The sequence below is a fragment of the Protopterus annectens genome, chromosome 14.part0, assembly GCF_019279795.1.
Source record: "Protopterus annectens isolate FY-2018-M chromosome 14.part0, PAN1.0, whole genome shotgun sequence".
Taxonomy (NCBI): Eukaryota; Metazoa; Chordata; order Ceratodontiformes; family Protopteridae; genus Protopterus; species Protopterus annectens.
Genome location: NC_056748.1, coordinates 270,062,961 through 270,082,901, shown reverse-complemented (window position 1 = coordinate 270,082,901; position 19,941 = coordinate 270,062,961). Strand labels below are relative to the sequence as shown.

The 19,941-nt window shown below is 37.9% G+C and overlaps 1 protein-coding gene across 4 annotated transcripts in view; it reads left to right on the top strand.

The window, feature by feature from the left end:
* Positions 1-19,941, top strand: part of SFXN4 (sideroflexin 4) — a 645,242-nt gene that overhangs the window by 172,580 nt on the left and 452,721 nt on the right. For all 4 annotated transcript variants that reach the window (XM_044055982.1, XM_044055979.1, XM_044055980.1 and 1 more), the window contains exon 6: positions 16,107-16,132. In XM_044055982.1, the coding sequence (XP_043911917.1) occupies positions 16,107-16,132 (26 nt within the window). The remainder of the gene's footprint in view (positions 1-16,106; positions 16,133-19,941) is intronic.

Below are 19,941 nucleotides of genomic sequence, written 5' to 3'. Positions count from 1 at the left end.
GTTGTTTCATCTTGAAACATCTAACAATGTTATATAAACAAGTTGTGCATGTGTGCATGAATGCGGACAAACAAGATCTGGGGGATTAGTGGTGGTGCATCCTGGGATAAGAAATAGCTCAGCCAATAAGAGGCCTCGCTCTATAGCATAGCGTACCGAGTCAGAGCCGAGGGATCGGCTCCGAGCCCATCAGTACAGAATGTAGGCGAGATGGATCCCAAACATCTAAAGTTATGGTAAGTACATAACTAAAAGTTAAAGAATTAGAAACTGAAGTTCTGGATTACCTGCAAAGTTTAGGATTTAGTTTTGAAAATCTAACTCCAATAACATCATAGCAGGATTGAACAATGGATCCCCAAATTAAGGAGAAACCTGTGGAGCAGGAAACATCTGATTAGTTGCCATACAAAAATACTTTGGAGCTTTCCACAGGAAACCAGTACAATAGTTGAGTTGTTGTTGCACAGCAAAGGAAGGAACAGGAAACTGTGGTGACTCTGATGCAGTCAGTGTTGTGGAGTGATTAAGTGTGTTCCCATATGAAAGGAATGGATGACACATGATGAAATTGAAGAGAATGTGGTACAGGAAGATGGTCTAGAACTTTCTAGAGAATGCCCACAGGAAATGGAGAACAACGAATGTGCTCTCAGTTTAGAAGAAAATGATCTAAGAGAAGAGTTGCTTGATTAATAGAGATGGACAGATATATTAAGATCAATGAAAGAAATAGACTACAGAAAATTAATAAAACCTAAAAAATTAAAAGTTTTATAAAACAAACTATCACAGTAATTAGGACCATTCACAGAGAATCATGCGATATAACAGAAGTAAATTGGATATATTACTATGCAGCTAAATTAATAATGGATGAAGTCTTGCCACAAAAACACAGAGCAGTAAGGGAGAGGAAGGGGAGAAATCGAATGCCATCATGAAGTATCAAACAGAGACAACTATAAAGCAATTATGGCAAGAAGTGTCACTGTTAGCAGAGTATAGAAGAGGGAACAGATCAACAAAAATAATCCGATGCATGTGATAAAAGTAATCTGCAGTATTAGAACAGATCAGGATTTATTGTGCACTATCGCAGATAAACTAAAAATATCAGCACAGGCAGAAAAACTTAGAAGATATGCAGATAATGTAGTAGCGTAGTGAAGTACCAAACACGGAGGAGCAGGCAATAGTCCAAATGGAGTACGAGTAGCTGAATGAAAAACTCTGGCAACTCTGAAAGGTACAAAACTTTTAATGGAAGTTAAAAGATGAACGCTTTCGCGTGGTCCATCCACGCTTCATCAGATAGTTTTACAAAATCAACTGTTAGGTTTATATACATCCGCTTAATGCGGGAAAACCTTTTAATTGATTAATTGGAATGAAAATAAAGACATCACTTTTAAAAAGATATTCATTAACAAGCACACTGAGTATATGAGTATGTCACTGCGTCTCATTTATAACAATACGTAAAATGCGAATGACAAATAAAGATATAAAATAAATGAACATGAAATTCTTAAAACTATATTTACTTATTAGTTACATTATTATATAACAGGACATTTGAATGGGTGGCAAAGTCATCTTTACAACCAATATTGTCCTTAAATAAAACATAACATATATTATTGTATATGATACAATATAAAAGTTTTTATATATGTAAAACATATGTATTAAATACAAAATACATCATGAATACTGTTGCATAACATCAAAATTGTAATGACTTGAGCTCTAAATGTAATCATTAAAAGTGAATGAGTACATCTAAGACTACTCTTACACAGTATGTGTATGGACATGTATAGAAAATGTGAAGTGACAATCGCTAAATTTTATGTCACATAATGTATTCTATGATGTACATGAAAATATATATTTATTTCTTGGATATTAATGCTGGTTTGATGGATAAATAGTTGTTAATCCCTGGCTCTATGTGTGCACCTAGTCTTAATATCCAGTTAAGTTCCATGAGTGCCAAATTGTTCTCCATATCTCCTCCTCTATGGTTTTGTTTTACTTCTTGTAGGACTCTAAAGCAAAATGAATGGGTTGGAAACTCCATAATATGCTTCGCCAAGGCATTAGTTTCAACAGCTTTACGTATATCATACAAGTGATTGTAGATACGTTCCTGCAACCTTCTCTTGGTTAATCCTACATAAAAAGCCTTGCATTTGATGCAAGTAGCAAGATAAATCAAGTTGCGAGTGTTACAATTAGCATGGAAATTAGGTCTAAAAACATAGTCAGTATTAGGGTGCTTAAAAGACTGTGTTTTAGTTATGTATTTACATCTATTGCAATTATAGCAAGGAAATGTACCTGGGTTCTTAGCATACGTACTATTGATCATGTTACTTCCCTCATCTGTCTTGATATGAAAGTCACCACATAACATTCTCTTAAGATTTCTACTGTTCTTGTATAGAAATCTAGGTTGTTTACTCACAACATCTCTAGTATGGGAGTCAATAGTTAAAATATGCCAATTATTATAGATAACCTGCTGTATATTTTTTATATCACTAGTGTATGTGATAATGTATTTAATATGATTGTCAATAGCATCTTCTTTTTTATTATAATTAGAATAATGTTTCATGCATCTTATACCTTTGTTTTCCTGCTTTGTAAGTATACTATCCCCCAGTGTCTCAACTTTGATGTTCCTGACCATAGAAGGGTCATATCCTCTATTAATAAATAACTTTTCTAGAGAATTTGCTTCTTTATTTAGATCTTCAGTTCTACTACATAATCTATGAATTCTTACAAACTGACTCTTCACTATGCCTTGAAAGATATGCCTGGGGTGTATACTATCAAAGGTTAGTATTGCATTTTTCCATGTTGATTTTCTATACAATGTTGAATCTGTTTTACCCTCAGAGGTAAATCTGAGGGTGACATCAAGAAAACTTATTTCTTTACTAGAAGTTTCTTTAGTAAAACGTAGAAATGTAGTGGTGGTACTCAAGTGTTGCAAAAATAATTCAAACAGTTCCGATGAACCCTCCCAGATTATTATAATGTCGTCCACAAAACGCCTATAGAATTTTATGAACCTAAAGTTCTCATTTGTAAATAAATATAGCTTCTCCCACCACAGGACTACCAAATTGGCGTAGGTATTTGCACAGGGGGTGCCCATGGCTACCCCCCATTTTTGCAAATGACAAGTATCGCCAAACATGAATGCATTGTTTAATAACACTAGTTCTAAGAGTTGGCCTATCAGAATGATTCTATCACTAGAAAAACTGGTCTCTTTAGATAACAATTCTCTTATGTATTCCATTCCAGTATCATTCGGTATTGATGTAAATAAATCCTTTACATCCAAAGTTATGAACATGTATGGATGATTACTATCTAGTGTTAAATCTTTAATGCCACTGAGTAGGTCATATGTCTCTTTAAGAATGGTGGGAAACTGATTCACCACCGGTCTCAAGATGTCTTCTATAAATTTGGAGACATGTGCTGTAATCCAGTTTTCCCCTGATACAATAGGTCTAAGAGGAACTGGATACATTCCCTTATGCACTTTAGGTATCCCTTTGATGATTGGTATCGTGGGGTATTCTATATTCAAGAACTCAAAGGTCTCCTGGCTTATCTGGCGATACATAAGGAGGTCATAAAGAACGTCTTTAACAGTTTTCACAATTTGTATCACATCTCTAGGTGTTATTGAAATATATGTATCAGCTTCCGATAACATATTAAGCATGCTTGTGGTATATTCCTGCCTATCTAAAACAACTACTCCCCCTCCTTTGTCGGCTGGTTTTATAACTATGTGAGTGTTCTGTTTAAGTTCACTCAAAGAACAAGCTTCTGCTGGTGTTAAGTTGTAAAACCTGCCTTTTTTGGTTACTTTACTGAACATTTGGTAATACTGACTTTCACAAGCCTTTAGGAAGCACTCAATATGTGATGGCATAATTGGAATATATGTACTTCTAGTCCTATAAGGTGCATTTCCCTGATCATAAACAGTATTGCTATTAAACAGTAACTTTAAACACAATCTTCTACAAAACAGCCTGAGGTCAAGTAACGTATCAGTCAATGTTGCCGGAGTAGCCGGAATGAAACTAAGACCTCGGTTTAAAACATGAATACTAGAGTCATCCAAAACAAAACTAGAAAGATTAAATAGCAAGTTAGGAGTCAGTTCTTTTTCCTTCTGTTGTAACCGAGTTGTTCCGCTGAATACTTCCTCTTGCGGGAATCCCTGCTGTGAGATCGCCCCCTTACTGGATGTATTGTGGACCGTTTCTGGTACGGTAAAAAAGTTACCGAGGAAGGTAAGGCACTCAAAGTGTTCTTGGGAATAGCTCCCGTGGTTGCAGATAGTGCCTGGTTAAAAAAAGCTTCCTGATTAGGAGGGGGTGTGTCAATGATTGCTGTTTCAGTATGACTAATCCCAGGTGAAGCTGCCGTACACGCTTCTCTGTTCAGCATAGATGTAGGCACCTGAGGTAAAGGTTGTGCAGCAGTGTTAGTATCAGCAGGTCGTTTAAATTTAGAAGTAGAAGCCGTTTCTGGCTGTGGCAATGAATTCAAAGGTTGGGAAGCTTGATATCTCGGCCAAACAAATACTTGGCCTTTTTGAAAATCGTGATAGTCACATAGCAGCTTCTTCTGTTTAGTGACTCTCAATCTATCACTAAATAAATTTATTTGTGAGAACGTATGGCTGATTTTATCTATACAATACTCTGAAGTGAAGCGATCTAATAGTTGTTTATACATAAGATCCGTTCTATTTCTCAATTCAGTTTCCAACGGTGAAAAATAGTCAAGCATTAATTTGGCATAGTTGAATCCCAAGTCTATGTTCAAGTCTTGCCACCGTTTAAGAAGCTCAGGATGTGAATCCCCGTAAGTGGGCATACAGAACACCCGCATGCCCCTGGGGACTACTTTAAAGTGGATGCATGCTTCTAGATGTAGCCTTTGCCAGGCATACCTCTGAAGTTGGTATAAGTTGTCTTCTAATGTCTTTAATAAAGAATGAAATTCTGTAAGGTTCTCACCATTCGCATTGGGACTGATATGTTCAGTCTCACCTGTGAAGTCCAGAGACAATAAAGGGTTGCCGTGAAGATGTATGAGTCCATCCCATAACGAGGATGTATCCCTCGGCTCCCGGTCCAAGCTGGTAATAGGCTCCATAGTGTGCTGGGATTACTGACCAAAAAGTAACAGCAAAAACGTATGTAGTAGTCAGTGTCCCTGCTAAATGGTGCTGCACCAAAAAACAACACAATGTAGTAGCGTAGTGAAGTACCAAACACGGAGGAGCAGGCAATAGTCCAAATGGAGTACGAGTAGCTGAATGAAAAACTCTGGCAACTTTGAAAGGTACAAAACTTTTAATGGAAGTTAAAAGATGAGCGCTTTCGCGTGGTCCATCCACGCTTCATCAGATAGTTTTACAAAATCAACTGTTAGGTTTATATACATCCACTTAAAGCGGGAAAACCTTTTAATTGATTAATTGGAATGAAAATAAAGACATCACTTTTAAAAAGATATTCATTAACAAGCACACTGAGTATATGAGTATGTCACTGTGTCTCATTTATAACAATACGTAAAATGCGAATGACAAATAAAGATATAAAATAAATGAACATGAAATTCTTAAAACTATATTTACTTATTAGTTACATTATTATATAACAGGACATTTGAATGGGTGGCAAAGTCATCTTTACAACCAATATTGTCCTTAAATAAAACATAACATATATTATTGTATATGATACAATATAAAAAGTTTTTTATATATGTAAAACATATGTATTAAATACAAAATACATCATGAATACTGTTGCATAACATCAAAATTGTAATGACTTGAGCTCTAAATGTAATCATTAAAAGTGAATGAGTACATCTAAGACTACTCTTACACAGTATGTGTATGGACATGTATAGAAAATGTGAAGTGACAATCGCTAAATTTTATGTCACATAATGTATTCTATGATGTACATGAAAATATATATTTATTTCTTGGATATTAATGCTGGTTTGATGGATAAATAGTTGTTAATCCCTGGCTCTATGTGTGCACCTAGTCTTAATATCCAGTTAAGTTCCATGAGTGCCAAATTGTTCTCCATATCTCCTCCTCTATGGTTTTATGATATGCAGATAAATATAAAGGAAAAGTACAAAAATAAGCAATTTATTGATGATCCAAAAAGTTTTATAGAGAACTGGGAAACTAGGCAAAAGGAATTTTAACACCATCAAAAAAAGGAAGAAACAAATACATTTTGAAGAAATATCTCTGAACATCCTGTGGAACATGACAAAAGTGGTTCTGCGGTAGCGTTGTCGCCTCACAGTAAGACGTTGTCCTGTTCAGTTCTCAGCTAAAGTGTCTTCTATGTGGAGACATGCGTGAATGGGCATACCTTTGTTGAATGTTGTACGTCAGGGCTGGCAACTTGGTACGTAAAAATCTGCTGCCAATCATTAGCGTACTGGAGTTCCGCTGTGGCGACCCCTAACCGGGAAAAGCCGAAAGATGCAACAACATAGAAGAACTAAAAGAAAGACTAAGAAGTTGAAATGTACAGGATATGAAATGGGATGAAGTAATGGCCAGAGAGACTGAAACAAAGTTTAGAAAAGCTCCTAATTGTAAAACCCCAGGTGCAGATGCAGTACCTAACTTCTGGCTAAAAACATTAACATCTTTACATGAAGATTTAGCCATGAGTAAGAGCTAGTTGCTAGTTATATGCGCACCCAGAACAGATACCAGTCTGGTTAACAACAGGAAAAGCAATACTCCTTCTTAAGAGGGAACCTGCAATCTATCCTAAAAACTATAGACCAGTAGCTTGCCTTCCAACAATGTATAAACTATACACTGGAATTGTTGCCAACAGAGTTTATAGTCATCTAGAAGAAAACTTAATTATGGCAATAGAACAAAAGGGTAACAAAAGAAAGTCATATGGAACAAAGGATCATTTGTTGTTAAGTAAAGTCATAATGGAGAACTGTGAAAAGGGGAAGAAGCTAAGTATGGCATAGATAGACTACAAAAAAGCATTCAGCAGTATCCCACATTCATGGATAAAAGAATGCTTAAAAATGTATGATGCACTATACACTCATCAATTACATTACAGCGACCATGGAACAGTGGCAGACCACTTTGCAGTTAAGCCATGGTAAAGGACAAATTATTATTCCAGGGTGATTCTTTGTCACCGCTGCTCTTTTATTTTGCCCTTAACTTATTAAGCTGTCGGTCATGGCTACAATTTGGCTCCCACAAAAAAAAAAAAAAAACTTGTTTAAAGACCTCATATTTTTGTGGATGATTTAAAACTATATAGTTTATCAGATGAGGAACTGAAAACACAACTGCAAATGGACAAAACTCTTTCAGGTGATACAAGAATATAATTTAGTCTTGATAAATGTGCAGAAGCATGTTTGAAGGAGGAAAGTTGCAGTACCAAGAAAACATCAGCCTGGGACAGGAATGTAATGTAGAAGAACTTGAGCAAGAAGGAGTGTGTAAATATTTGGGAATTCATGAAGTATCAACAATGAACATAAACAAATGCAAATAAAAGAAGACTAAACTTAATACTGAAAACAATGCTGACACCTAGGAACAAAGTCCAAGTTATAAACCAATGTGCTCTTCCTGTTCTGATTTAGTTTTGGAGTGATTGACTGGCCCCAAAACGTTTTGGATTGGTTAGACAGGAAAGCAAGAAGAATGCTTTGTGCTTATCAAATGATTTATAAAAATCCGTGTATAGCAAGACTATATTTTCCCTGTCCTGTTGGAGGTATGGGCCTCCTCAAAAGTGACTACGTCGTAGGACAGCATACATATCTGCTGACCTCACAAGACCCAAGTGTAGTGAAAGTTGTAAAACATGAGAATAAGTCTATGATGACTTACCTGCTTAGTTTAGCAGAAGCATATCTTTGTCAGGCGGGAATGGAAATCGAACCAGAAGTAGATAAAAATCAGGCAGCAACTGAATGTGCCAAAAACAAAAGAAAGAATATAAGGTGAAGGACCAGATGAGAAGGCAAGAAATGTAGAAAATGCATAAATATAGTTGCAGTACAGAAAACTCTGGGAATAACCTTATGTTAATCAGGATTGAATGCAAGAATTGTTTAAGGAGAGGTTAATTTAAACCAAAAGATGAAAGGTTAATATTGGTGGCCCATGATACTGGATTGCATACAGGTTAGTTAGGTTTGTAAAACAGAATTAGAAACAGTTGCACATCTTGTTACTGGTTGTGATATACTAATGGCAGAAGGATTGTATACTGAAAGGCATAATAATGTAGCAAGACTGTTGCACTGGGGATTGCGCAAAGCATAGAAAATGATGACGTTTATATCGCATGGGATCACCCATTATCAACAGTTCAAGAAGTAGATGCGAGAAAACCAGATCAAAGGGGTTGACCTAATGGTTAAGGTGTTTACCTTATAGACAAGTGGTACAGGGTTTGATTCTTATCTTTGGAAACCATGGCTAGAGTTAAAAAGGCCCCCTGGGGTCATAAGCCTGAAAATCATCCATGGACTATGCATTTTATAGTAGTGAGGAAGTCCTTCGATGTTGTGTAACTTCTAAATTATGATATTGCATCTAGGTCCAAGGAAGTCCTTGTTCCACTGTACTCAACATTCATAAGACCTATCACTGAGTATAGTGCCTCTTTTGTATTTACCTGACCAGGTATAACCAACAATTGCAATGTCCACAGAGGTTCCTCACTAAAAGAATACAGGGCATAAGTAAAATGTCCTATGCAGACCGCCTCAAGTCTTTGTCCCTGTATTCTACAAGCTGTTGAGGGGAGATCTGTGCCTGGCATAAACAGGGCATTGTCACTCTGATGGACTTCCTGCATATCCACAAAACAAATAGGACCACAATTTCCCATTTTAAAGACTTAAACCTTGCCTGTGATATAAATAGGACCTGCTGGAGAGACAGGTATGTATCCCAGAGACTACCCTGTCTCTGAAACAGGCTCACCTTCCATGTGATGCAGAGTTCCTCCCTAACCCAATTCAAGTGCAGCTTGGACAGTTGGATGGGCAACAAGAAATTGTCCTGGTTTGACACATATGTCTGCAGTGGACAGAGGCAACCTGTAAATGTTTCATCTCCCAAGCCCTTGCTTACACTTATCAAGGGTACCGGAACTTGTCAGAGATTTGAGATGCATGGCTAGGCTTCAAAAGGCCCTTGTAGTCATTAGCCTAGTATACACCTATCTATGATCCTGTGTAGTAGTCCATGAAAAGAAGACAAAAGTGGCATTGATAATTGAAATTGCTATACCTAGTGACTACAGTGTCTTATGTACAGAGAGAGACAAAGTCATAAAATACCAGGATTTGCATGCAGAAACAAGGGAATGTGGAAGAAGGATACCCAGATAGTTCCAGAAGTAGTAGAAGCAACGGGTCTTATAAAAAAAAAAAAAAATTTTACCACCGCACTTAGGTATGTTGCTGATACATGTAACTCTGTATGAATTACAGGAGGAGTCAGTATTGAGCCCATTGTGGGTGCTACGAAAAGCACTTATGGCTAACATCAAAGATTGAGACAATACTAATTTCATGAACTTTAATCATACTTTGACATAAAATGGGGTCCATTCCCTTTATGGTATTAGAAACCCAAGACTTGGAAAAATTACAAAAAAGAGAGAGAGGTAAAGCTGGCCTTGGAAATGTTTGCCATGATGGCTGTGTGCAAATGGAGACCTGGATTGTGCAAGGCGCATACACACATGTTCATTATGTCATACACATGGAATGTGCACTCTCGCAGGTCATCATGCATACTACGTAAAACACCTGCCACCTCAGTAAGGACTGCGGTGTTGTTAGTCCCTGTGTGATGGCCATGCAGATGTGCTGGGTTATGTACAGTGACACAGCTAGCTCAGGTTGGGTAGGTAGAACCTGTGGTGCCTTTGACCACTAAAGTGACGTTCATCCATCCATCTTTTCCCAATGCTCATTTGAGCTTGTGGCACCAAGAAAGTCTTTACTGCTGGGGGAAACATCCATTCCCAGGTAGACCTGTGTGTGACTTCCTGTCCTTCTGTGTTATCCTGTGTGTCTGGAGTGGGTTCTACAGTCACAGATGTCATGCCCAGAGCCTGGGTTGGGGATCTGGACTGTACATTGTTTGAATCCCAACAATGACACTGAATCCTGGCCATACCAAAGTTTGTTTGCCATTATTATTGTAGTCTTGAGTCATCTACAACGTCAAGCAGTGGTGGAGAAACCTAATAAAATGTCACCTGTGAAAAAAACAAAGGAAAATATCGAGAATAAATTAGGCCTGTCACCATTATATGAATCCCAAAAAATAATTGAATACTACCGTCTTTACGGTTAGGACTTAATACTAGCTAACTTAACTTGTAATGGTGGTTTTCTTGTCTGAATCCCTGATGTTCCTATAAGGAAAAGTAATGCTGCATTTAATCTGTAGTACGCAATACAGTTGTCTAGTATGCATATACTTGACCATGTAAAGAAATAACACACCTGGGGCATCTCCAAGAGAGATTCTTGGGGGGGGGGTCAAACTTAACTGCAGTGTCTAGGACTCCACTGTGATCTCCAAATGATATAGACCCTCTTGCATAGAGGCAAGAACTCCCCCATCTCTGATAAAAGAGGGTGAGTAAACAGGCTGCTTTACATTGCTCTTAACTCCTACGCCAGGTGAGAAGCATACGTTTTTGCAGCAGTAATCATGTCACTGACCTGGCATCTGACTTACTAATAATTTATACCCTGGCCACTAACGGCATTGATTTAATTTACCACATCCTGCCAGGTGTGGTCACAAAAGGCCTATTCATATTTTTCTTGTCTGGTTATCCTTTGACCATGGACCCAGAGGACCTATAACAACATCCCATTGTCTGCATTGGAGAATTTGCATTTCCTTTGCTATCCTTTTCTTGGCATCCTGCTGTGTAAAGAAAAGGAAATGTATATGTAGATAAATACATCAGTAGTATCATACCCTCTTCCTTATGCAGTCCTTGGAGTCTCTGAGTGCTACAGGTGAGTGTTATTAATATATCTCTATGGGCCATAGCGAACAGATACTGTGTACCTATGGACAGTGTTTGTTTGCCTGTTGTAGTGTGCCCCACCCCCACCAAAACAGGAGTCATAGAATAGATGTCATGTTAAGCCTAAAGTTGCCAGCAGCAGGCACTGGCCTGCTCTAATGCTCCACATTTAACTACCATCAATTTTATGAGTGCCACTGTCTGATCTTCTACCTGTCATGCCTTTGACAGCATAGTGGTTTAACCCTACTTGGCTAATATGTTTATATGTACAGACAAGTGCAGTGCCTGCAAATACAGACAGAACCCAGTTAAGGACGTGTATTTCAGTGACACTGCAGATGCCTCCTTAAGTAGGAGGAAGAGCTCTATTTCTGCTACAGTGTATATCAAGCAGGTAAACAGATAATTTGTATTTAGGGCCTGCAGGTGTGTTGATGCAGAATGTACTCTTATTATACTTATAGTGGAAGGAATATAGAGCAATCTGTAGACCTGTTGGCATCAAGCAGCCAAAGTACATATACATAAATAGTAGTACAATCTCCCCTACACATTTGTTGTCCACCAGTGCTCCATCAAGTTGGTATATCTAGTAGCAGTATATACATAAAAGGGTCCTTAACCCCCCCCCCCCCAAAAAAAAAAGAAAGTGCTTCAGACACTGACAGTACAGCAAAAATCTGCTAGGAAGTGTAGGAGTGGGATTATTCTGCAAATGGCCTACCTGGTAAAAGGAGTTAATGAGCTGTAGATAGCTTCAAACAATGTAATCATTGTGATCTTGGTTCATTTGACTAAAAGCACATTTCATTGGAAAAAATAAAAACACTACTTCATTTCATTGAAACCACAAAACGCAGAACTCTCATGATATTAAATCACAAAATATTATAAAACTAAATCCAGCTAAACATACCAGATATTATATACCCCAACTACAAAACGTAGACCAAGGGTCACCTTGTTAATGGTACTGTTAGGGAAAGGGTTTTAATAGTTTAATGGGCAGGGTTAGCACACATAAGTAAGGTGGGCAGGTGGGCTTCATGTGTCCCTACCCCTAACCATAACCCTACACATTACATTACTAAAAGCCCTTTTCTTTACAGTACCACTACACAAAACAAAAGGACACAGAACACACACACCACACATGCAAAACTGTGAATCTGTCCCTTTACCTAACCTTTACCCTAATCCTGAAACCCATCAACTTGCACGTGCGCACACACACACACCACCCGCTATAACCTTTTCAGTCAAACATTCAGGTGTGGAACACCAGTCACTCATGTTGGTAATGACTAGGTCTAGGATATTATTACCCCTGGTGGGGGTGTGGATAAGTTGATCTAGGGCATTGGAGTTTATGAATTCCAGAAAGCGTTGAGATAAGGAGTTGGTACATGAGTAGTTTTCCCAGTTAATGGTGAGGTAGTTGAAGTCGCCCATCAAAAACTCATAAAGTGTAACTTTCATGTCACTGATTAATTTATTAAGTTGATTTATACTAAGGTTAATTCATGCAGATGTTGTTTTAGTAACACTTGGCGTGGTATCACTCTTTACCAGCATTCCGAATGATGTAGGCATTGAACTCATTAGACTTTATGAGGTCTGAGAATGTTGCTGCCGACAAGATCCAACTGTATTGTTTTTTATTAGAACTTATTTTGAATAATAATGTTTTTACCTTTGACAATCAGTACTTCCTTCAAACGAAGGGAGTGGCTATGGGTACTCCGTGTGCCAATACATGTGCGAATTTGGTAATGGCACAGTGGGAGAGACAGTATATTAAAACAAATGCAAGATTCTTAGAATGTATACCTTACTATAAACGCTTTGTTGATGATATTTTTCTGTTATGGAAGGGCACAGTAGATAGTTCATTGAATATATTAATTCTACCACTAGTTTTTTGCAATTTACTGCCAAATGGTCTTTTGAGAAGATTGAATTTTTAGATGTATCCTTGATAAAAAAATGATGGTATCAGCTGTACTGAGATTTATAAGAAGGAATGCAGAAGGAATAGTCTGCTGCACAGGCAAAGCATGCATCCCCAGCATGCTTATAAGAATGTCCTACAGAGCTAGGGCTTGCGATTTTCCAGGCTGACTAGTTTACAGTCTAGCTGTGAAGGAGCCCTTTTAGAATTGAAAGATGAGCTGAAAGACAGAGGCTATATGCCACGAGTACAACAAACTAGAGACACTAGATTTTGTAGATAGACATATGAAAGGCAGGCCATACTATAGAAAATATGATAGTGTTGATAATATTAGATATAACACTAATAATCCTAGAGCATTGAATGAATGTAGAATGGTGATACCTTATACCAATAATAATAAGGTTATACATGATATTGTGAATAAGAACTGGGCAATTTTAGTATCTGATGAGAAGATAAGTAACGTAGTGGGGTTACAACCAAGTTTTACAAATCGAAATAATAAGTCAATGAAAAGAATGTTGTGTTACAGGGATGTTAAACCTAATAGTAGTTGTGTTGTCTCTCGGAGACAAGGAACCTTTCCTTGTAGACGATGCAACCATTGCCAATGCATGAGCAGTCAGGATAAGTTTACACATCCTACTACTAAATATACATATACTTTTAGACACTATGCAGATTGCATGAGTAGGGACCTCATATATCTCGCTTATTGTACTAAATGCCCATCTTTCTATATAGGGATGACCAATAGGACTCTCAGAGACAGAGATAGGGAACATATTTATGCCATCAACAGAGGATGAAGGGGAATGCCCTAGCAAGACATGTTTTGGAGCATGGCACTTCACATAAGTTTGTATTTTTAGTTATAGAATTTACTCCTCATACCTATAGGTTAGGAAATTTTAAGAATTTTTCAGAGCAAAAGGAAATTAAATGGATTATTAGGATGCAGGCTGATAAGGGCTTTGGCATCAATGACAAGGTAGCACTTAGACCATTTTTAGCTGACAAACCTTTGAAACATTAAATTAGGCATTTTAAAGTATGCATGGATTTTATTAATGTATTTTTTTGTAGATTAATGCTTTAGAATAAGTGTAGCATTGCATTTTTAATATACACATTTCTTCATGTATTTTATATATTTTAGAATATTTTTCATGAAATATAGAGCAGTTTGTATATGTATTAGTATAGGCATATACCTATCACTTTAAGAAGTTTTTGCATGGTTTCATTGTTCAGTTGAGTGATTGATTTAATCTGATTGTAATTTAATTGTTTTTAGCATTATAGATTAGTTTTTTTTCATGACCGTATTGAAGTCTGAAGAAGCTTACTTTTTACATTAAATGTTGTATTTTGTTGTGAAACCTGCTCCAGTCGTGGTGCCTTCTCTCCTGTTTTGCTTATTTGACTTGGGACCTTTATTTGGGAGAAGCTCTACACACTAGTCATGTGTTTTTGGACATGCTAAGAGGTTCCCTCAGTCTCACTCGCTCACACAAGCACTTGCAAAGAGTATTGTGTATATTTGGGTGGGTCATTGACCTTTATGGAGATGTGGAGAAAACTATGTTGCTTTCATATTCAGTGGAGGCACTAATAAGCAAAACTTTCATAGTTAGGCAGCACACATCTACTATACATGTTCCATGCCACTGTTCACACCTTAGCACTGTCTTGGCATGGCAAAGTTTTGTGAGTTACATAATGGTCACACTATGACGGGTCATGCTATCAAGATGTTTTACGGTGTGCAGCACATGAGGACAATGTAGAAAAAGTGTGACTGTGAGAAGCCTGTCGTAGTTCTTTACAGTGCAGCCTGGTGAATAGCCAGTGCACCCAGGGGCAATGAGTTTGCCAGGGCTTCCTGGTAGTGCACGAAGGAAAGCCGCATTTTTCTTTATTTGTTGCATGAGTACAACCGGGAGTGTTTGTTTGGGGACTCCTGTGAGGATCCCCAGTATAAAATGGTTGCTTGGCACAGTCTTGCCAGAGGGATGTTTGATGCCATCGGCATACACCACTCTGATGTGCAGTGCAGACATCATTATAGCAACTTCAGGTGTTGTGACATTCTTATCTGGTGGGATGAACAGGACAAAATAAATGAACTCAAGATGTATTGTCAGTTTTTGTCTTGTCTGCACAGGCATATCGTTTTTCTTATTTACAGATTTGTTTATTATAAGCATATAATTTAGTATTTTATTTTCTTATAGCTCAGGAGGTTATCTTGGAGAACAGCCTTCTGTATCACAGGTGAATGGAGTGGCTTTCTAGGTGCAGGAATGCTTACAATTTCTTTTCATTTTGTAATTATTATTGCATTCAGCGTCTTAGGTAAATTTGCTATATGTCAGCAGCAAACAATACTTACATACGATATTTAACCATTCAAGAATATGATTTTTCAATAGCCGAACATAGACACGCTGTAGTATAGTAAAAGAGCACTTGCTTTTTGTTTAAAAAAAAAAAACAGGTATTCCATCTGTTGCGCAGACAGTGTCACTATGGAGTTAGCATGTACAGTTACTGTAGGAGTGAAGTGAACAACTCCAAACATCAGCAGAAACAGGAGGGAAACTAAAACATGTGATATTACTTATACATTTAAATGTAATCTTTCAGTATTTATGTATGACTGTCAATATGTTACTGTCACTGTTTTCTCTTTTGATGTGAGGATCATAAATTCTATGTCAAGCACCACATTTTTTTATGATTTCAGTGTACAGTTTCTAGGTGGACTGCCAGAATATGCCTGTAACCTTGTAAGGAATTTGTGGATGTGGATAATGTTACTCCCTACACATTAATTTCTAAAACCTTTTTGAAGGAGCATGCTGAAATATTGACATGCTTTTTAAGTTTTATTGTGAAATTCCACCTAAAATATTCATAGCTTAAAACTGTAAGCAAAACAATGTTTTCACCCTTCAGTACTAATTAAATTTATTTTATTTCAGCATTCTTTCCTGCTGCTGCACCATTGGTAAGCATTGAGATCCCATATTTAATCATTAATCAGCATGGATAGTTTTATAATCAGAATCAATAGCTCTGAAGTTGCTTAGGAAACCGAGTGGTTAATTAGTGTCTTCCCCTTAAGTTGTTTTAATTTAGAAATTATCTATATTCAGATGTGAATTTAGCAGGAACTCATTGCCAACTGCAATGTAATATATCAAAGATCAATAAAAGAAGGAATCGTTTCTAAAAATGCAATAACTTTGGAAGAATGGCTGCAAATATACTCTATAAACCAGTTTTTACAGCTGAGACGGTGAACTGTTTTGACATGTACAGTGTGTTATTGTTAAATTGTATGTGGTTGTAATGACTTTTATATAGAATGCCTCAGAAACATTTCATAGGTTTTCATTGGCACAGAGGGATTAAATTCCTGACTGTGAACCAGATAACTCTAACTAAACTAGTAGTCCAATTCTCTGTTGGTATGGGGGATGGAGAGAAATGATAAGGGTTAGCCTACTTGCCTGTCTTTGAAGGGGGGGTGGGGGGGTCATGTGCTTGAAGGCAGTACTCCATGGTGGAATACTCAATGTAAACCAGGTATTATGTGGAGGTTCATGTCTATAGGTGGAACAGGGCCAGCTGATGATGAAATGTAGAGGCATAGTTATGTTTTACAAAGGACCATTGCACATCAACTCTGTGCATGTTGATGAGTATGTTTTGGGAGGTTGGGCAGAAAAGGCATTTCATAAGTTTTAATATGTTTAACATGCAAAGCAATTCATTGTGCATTGAAATATAATGGGCATTGAGTTGCAAGGTAAAGTGATGAGAAGATTGAGCTGAGGGAGAAAGAGAGGTGGCCATTTATATAGAGGGATAATTTTAGGCAAGCCTTTGCTTTGAGTTGTAAACAGACTGACAGAACAAATTGAAAGAGAGTTTAACACAAGTAGCTGTAAATGAGTCAAAAGTGGAAGTGTGACCATGAAAGATGTTGAGACGTCAAGCCATTCTGAACTGAGTACATGTACAGTGATGGATACTAAGTCTTTCTTTATTGTAGCTACATTTGGAGTAACTACAGCCATCACATTCTTAGCAAAGAATCTATTTTCCTCAATTTTTGAATGTAGTGTTTGGTCCCCATGCACTCTGACTACAGTACTGGAGCCTGCCAGTCACCCATACTGCCAATTTGTTACTTTAGATCGTCTAAGATCTGGTTTGTTATGTTGCATGTTTTCTTGTTAACTCCCTCTCCAATATCTCTGGAAGGCTGCATAGGCCAAGAACATGGGCTTCTACTTACTTGTTTCCCTTATGCACCCTTTTACACGCTCATAGACTCTGCCAGTATTGGTATACACTGCTAATCTGTTAGTGTATCATCTGGTACAGCTTAGAACAATGCAGATGCTAATTAAGGTAAAAGATTGTGCCTAGCCTCATTGCAGCTGTATATTTTGTAAGGTCTCCATCTCTGCAATTTATCTTATTGAAGTGCATCCTGTTATAGATAGAGATGATAAAATACTTCTGACACAGTGGTGGATTAGAGTGAGTATGCTAGTATCAAATATAGTGAGGGTCATGACCTCAGCTATGGGAACATTGATAAAGTCTGCTTTGTATCCCAGGCTTCTTATTTTTTGGGCAATGTGGTATTTGCTGCATTTGTTACCCAGCAAACGGATTATGCAAGCAATAGCAGGATGACATCAAACTTCAAAAAGACAAAGTATTTCTGTAAGTTAAACATGAACTGAGGGTTTATATAAACTCAAAACTTTAATATAAGCTGTAAAGTACTACAAAATACATAATAAAAGCTAACCAGTACACTGAAGCCTCGTAATCCAGCCATGCAAGTATGCCGAGGTTAATAATTCGTTTTTGTTTTTATTTTCATTTATTTATTTATTTTTGCTTCCAACCCAGGACCACGCACAATGGCTCCTTTACGTTTACCACGTTGGTTCATTTGTTTTGGCAGAATGGGAGCTGAGTATTCTCCAGGCTACATGAGAGCTGTACAGCCTATTGTTCCTGCCTAGGAATCCCTATTAAACTTCTGTTCTCCAGCAAGAGTGTGAGAAGTTAGGATTGGGCAAGCTTGTTGATCTTGGTAGGTGGCCTTCCCTCTCCCTTTGGAAGCGCCCTGACTGGTGGATCCTCTGAGCCCATAATCACTGCCTCCTGAGGGAAAGCATGCCTATAGATGACAATTTCCCTTTGACTGCATAGGGTCAAATGAAATATGGTGTCACAGGCTTGGCCAGCATGAAACTTTACTGAGTGAGCACCTAGTAATCCAGACAGAGCCACCTCTGTCCCCCCAGGATGGCCAAGTTGGAAGCAAGACAGAAGAAATACAGGTAAGAAACAATCTTACTCTTGCATGAACATTGATGTGGAGATGTTTACAGTTCTTGAAAAATAGTTTAGTAGATGAACATGCTTATCTTTTATTGTAGTGGCTCAAAAAAGGTTTCCTTTTAGTTCAGTCAAATTTTGTTTTTATTCATTCAGGGATATAGCCACCTGAATCTTACTGAACATAGTTAGGGGCTGTTGGCCATTTTTCTCTTTTGTTCTGAGAAGTTGTCATCCACATCACCCACTCGTGATTGAGAAAGGTGTGGTTTTAGGCTCTTAAGTCCCTGGTAGTACAGCAGCTTATTTCAATACAAACCAAGGAAGTCCTCAGCTGGGACAGCATATCTGGCTCAACTTCCTGGGACATGCTGTAGTAATGGTAGTACCTGTCACTTTTGCATTTCACAGCCCTCCCTTTTTGGTGGTCTAGACTTCTGGATCAGGATTCCCTGCATACTGCCTGGAGTCTGAATCTGGGATGATGGAATTCTGTCCCCTAGCTGTTTCTAAAGTAGTGGACCAGCATTTGTTAGTTCTTGATACTTCTCCCAGTATTAGACGTCACTCTAGGTCAGTCTTCTGACCTCTGGTCTTTACTCCATCAACTACTGATTTTGAAAATGTCTTCACTGTTTGGATGAATTTGATTCATCCCATCTGCTATGAGTACTTAACCACAGTTGGACTGGACTAGAATGGATGTCTGCACTACAATTTCACTCAGCCATTTGCAGGATTCCCCATTGTTGATTTTCCAGTTCATCATACTCTGCCATAAGGCATGTACTCCTGCTGTCAGTCCAGTGATACAATATTCTGTTTCTTTGGTCGCCCTTCTGATAGCTCTTGGTTTTCTTTCACACTCTGTGTCTTTCCTGGCCAAGGAATGACTTGATGTTCATCGTATTGATGCATCATCACTGCTGCAGTAGCCTTAGCTATACGGGTTACATCTTATCAGAGGTATAACAGCCGGCGCTGGAATGTACTGGAGAAAACTGGCAAAGGATCCAAGGTATAGAGGGCCAATAACTAGGGAGGCAAATGTAATAGAGTGGGATGAGGCTAAGAAGACATTTGGATTGCAGGTTAGACACTGTCTTCCCTGCCAGGGACTGATATCAGAAAATAGGCAAAGAGAAGGGGAAAGTGAGCTGTTTAAGTAAGAGACCTACTCTGGTGGATTTTTGGTCAAATGTAGACCAGAAGCTGCTGCTAAAAAGGGGCTGATTAGAATCAATTAAAGGAGAGATGCTGGAAAAGCAATTTACAAGAGAACAATGGGAGTACATATGTATAGCTTTAAAATGGAACAACAAAAAGCAAACAGGAACCAGCAACCAAACAACAAACACAATATCCACCAACAGAATTTATTTAAAACTGAAATATCTCTCTGACGTCTTGGCCAAAGCCTTCAAGGAGAATAAAATACTTTCAGTATCA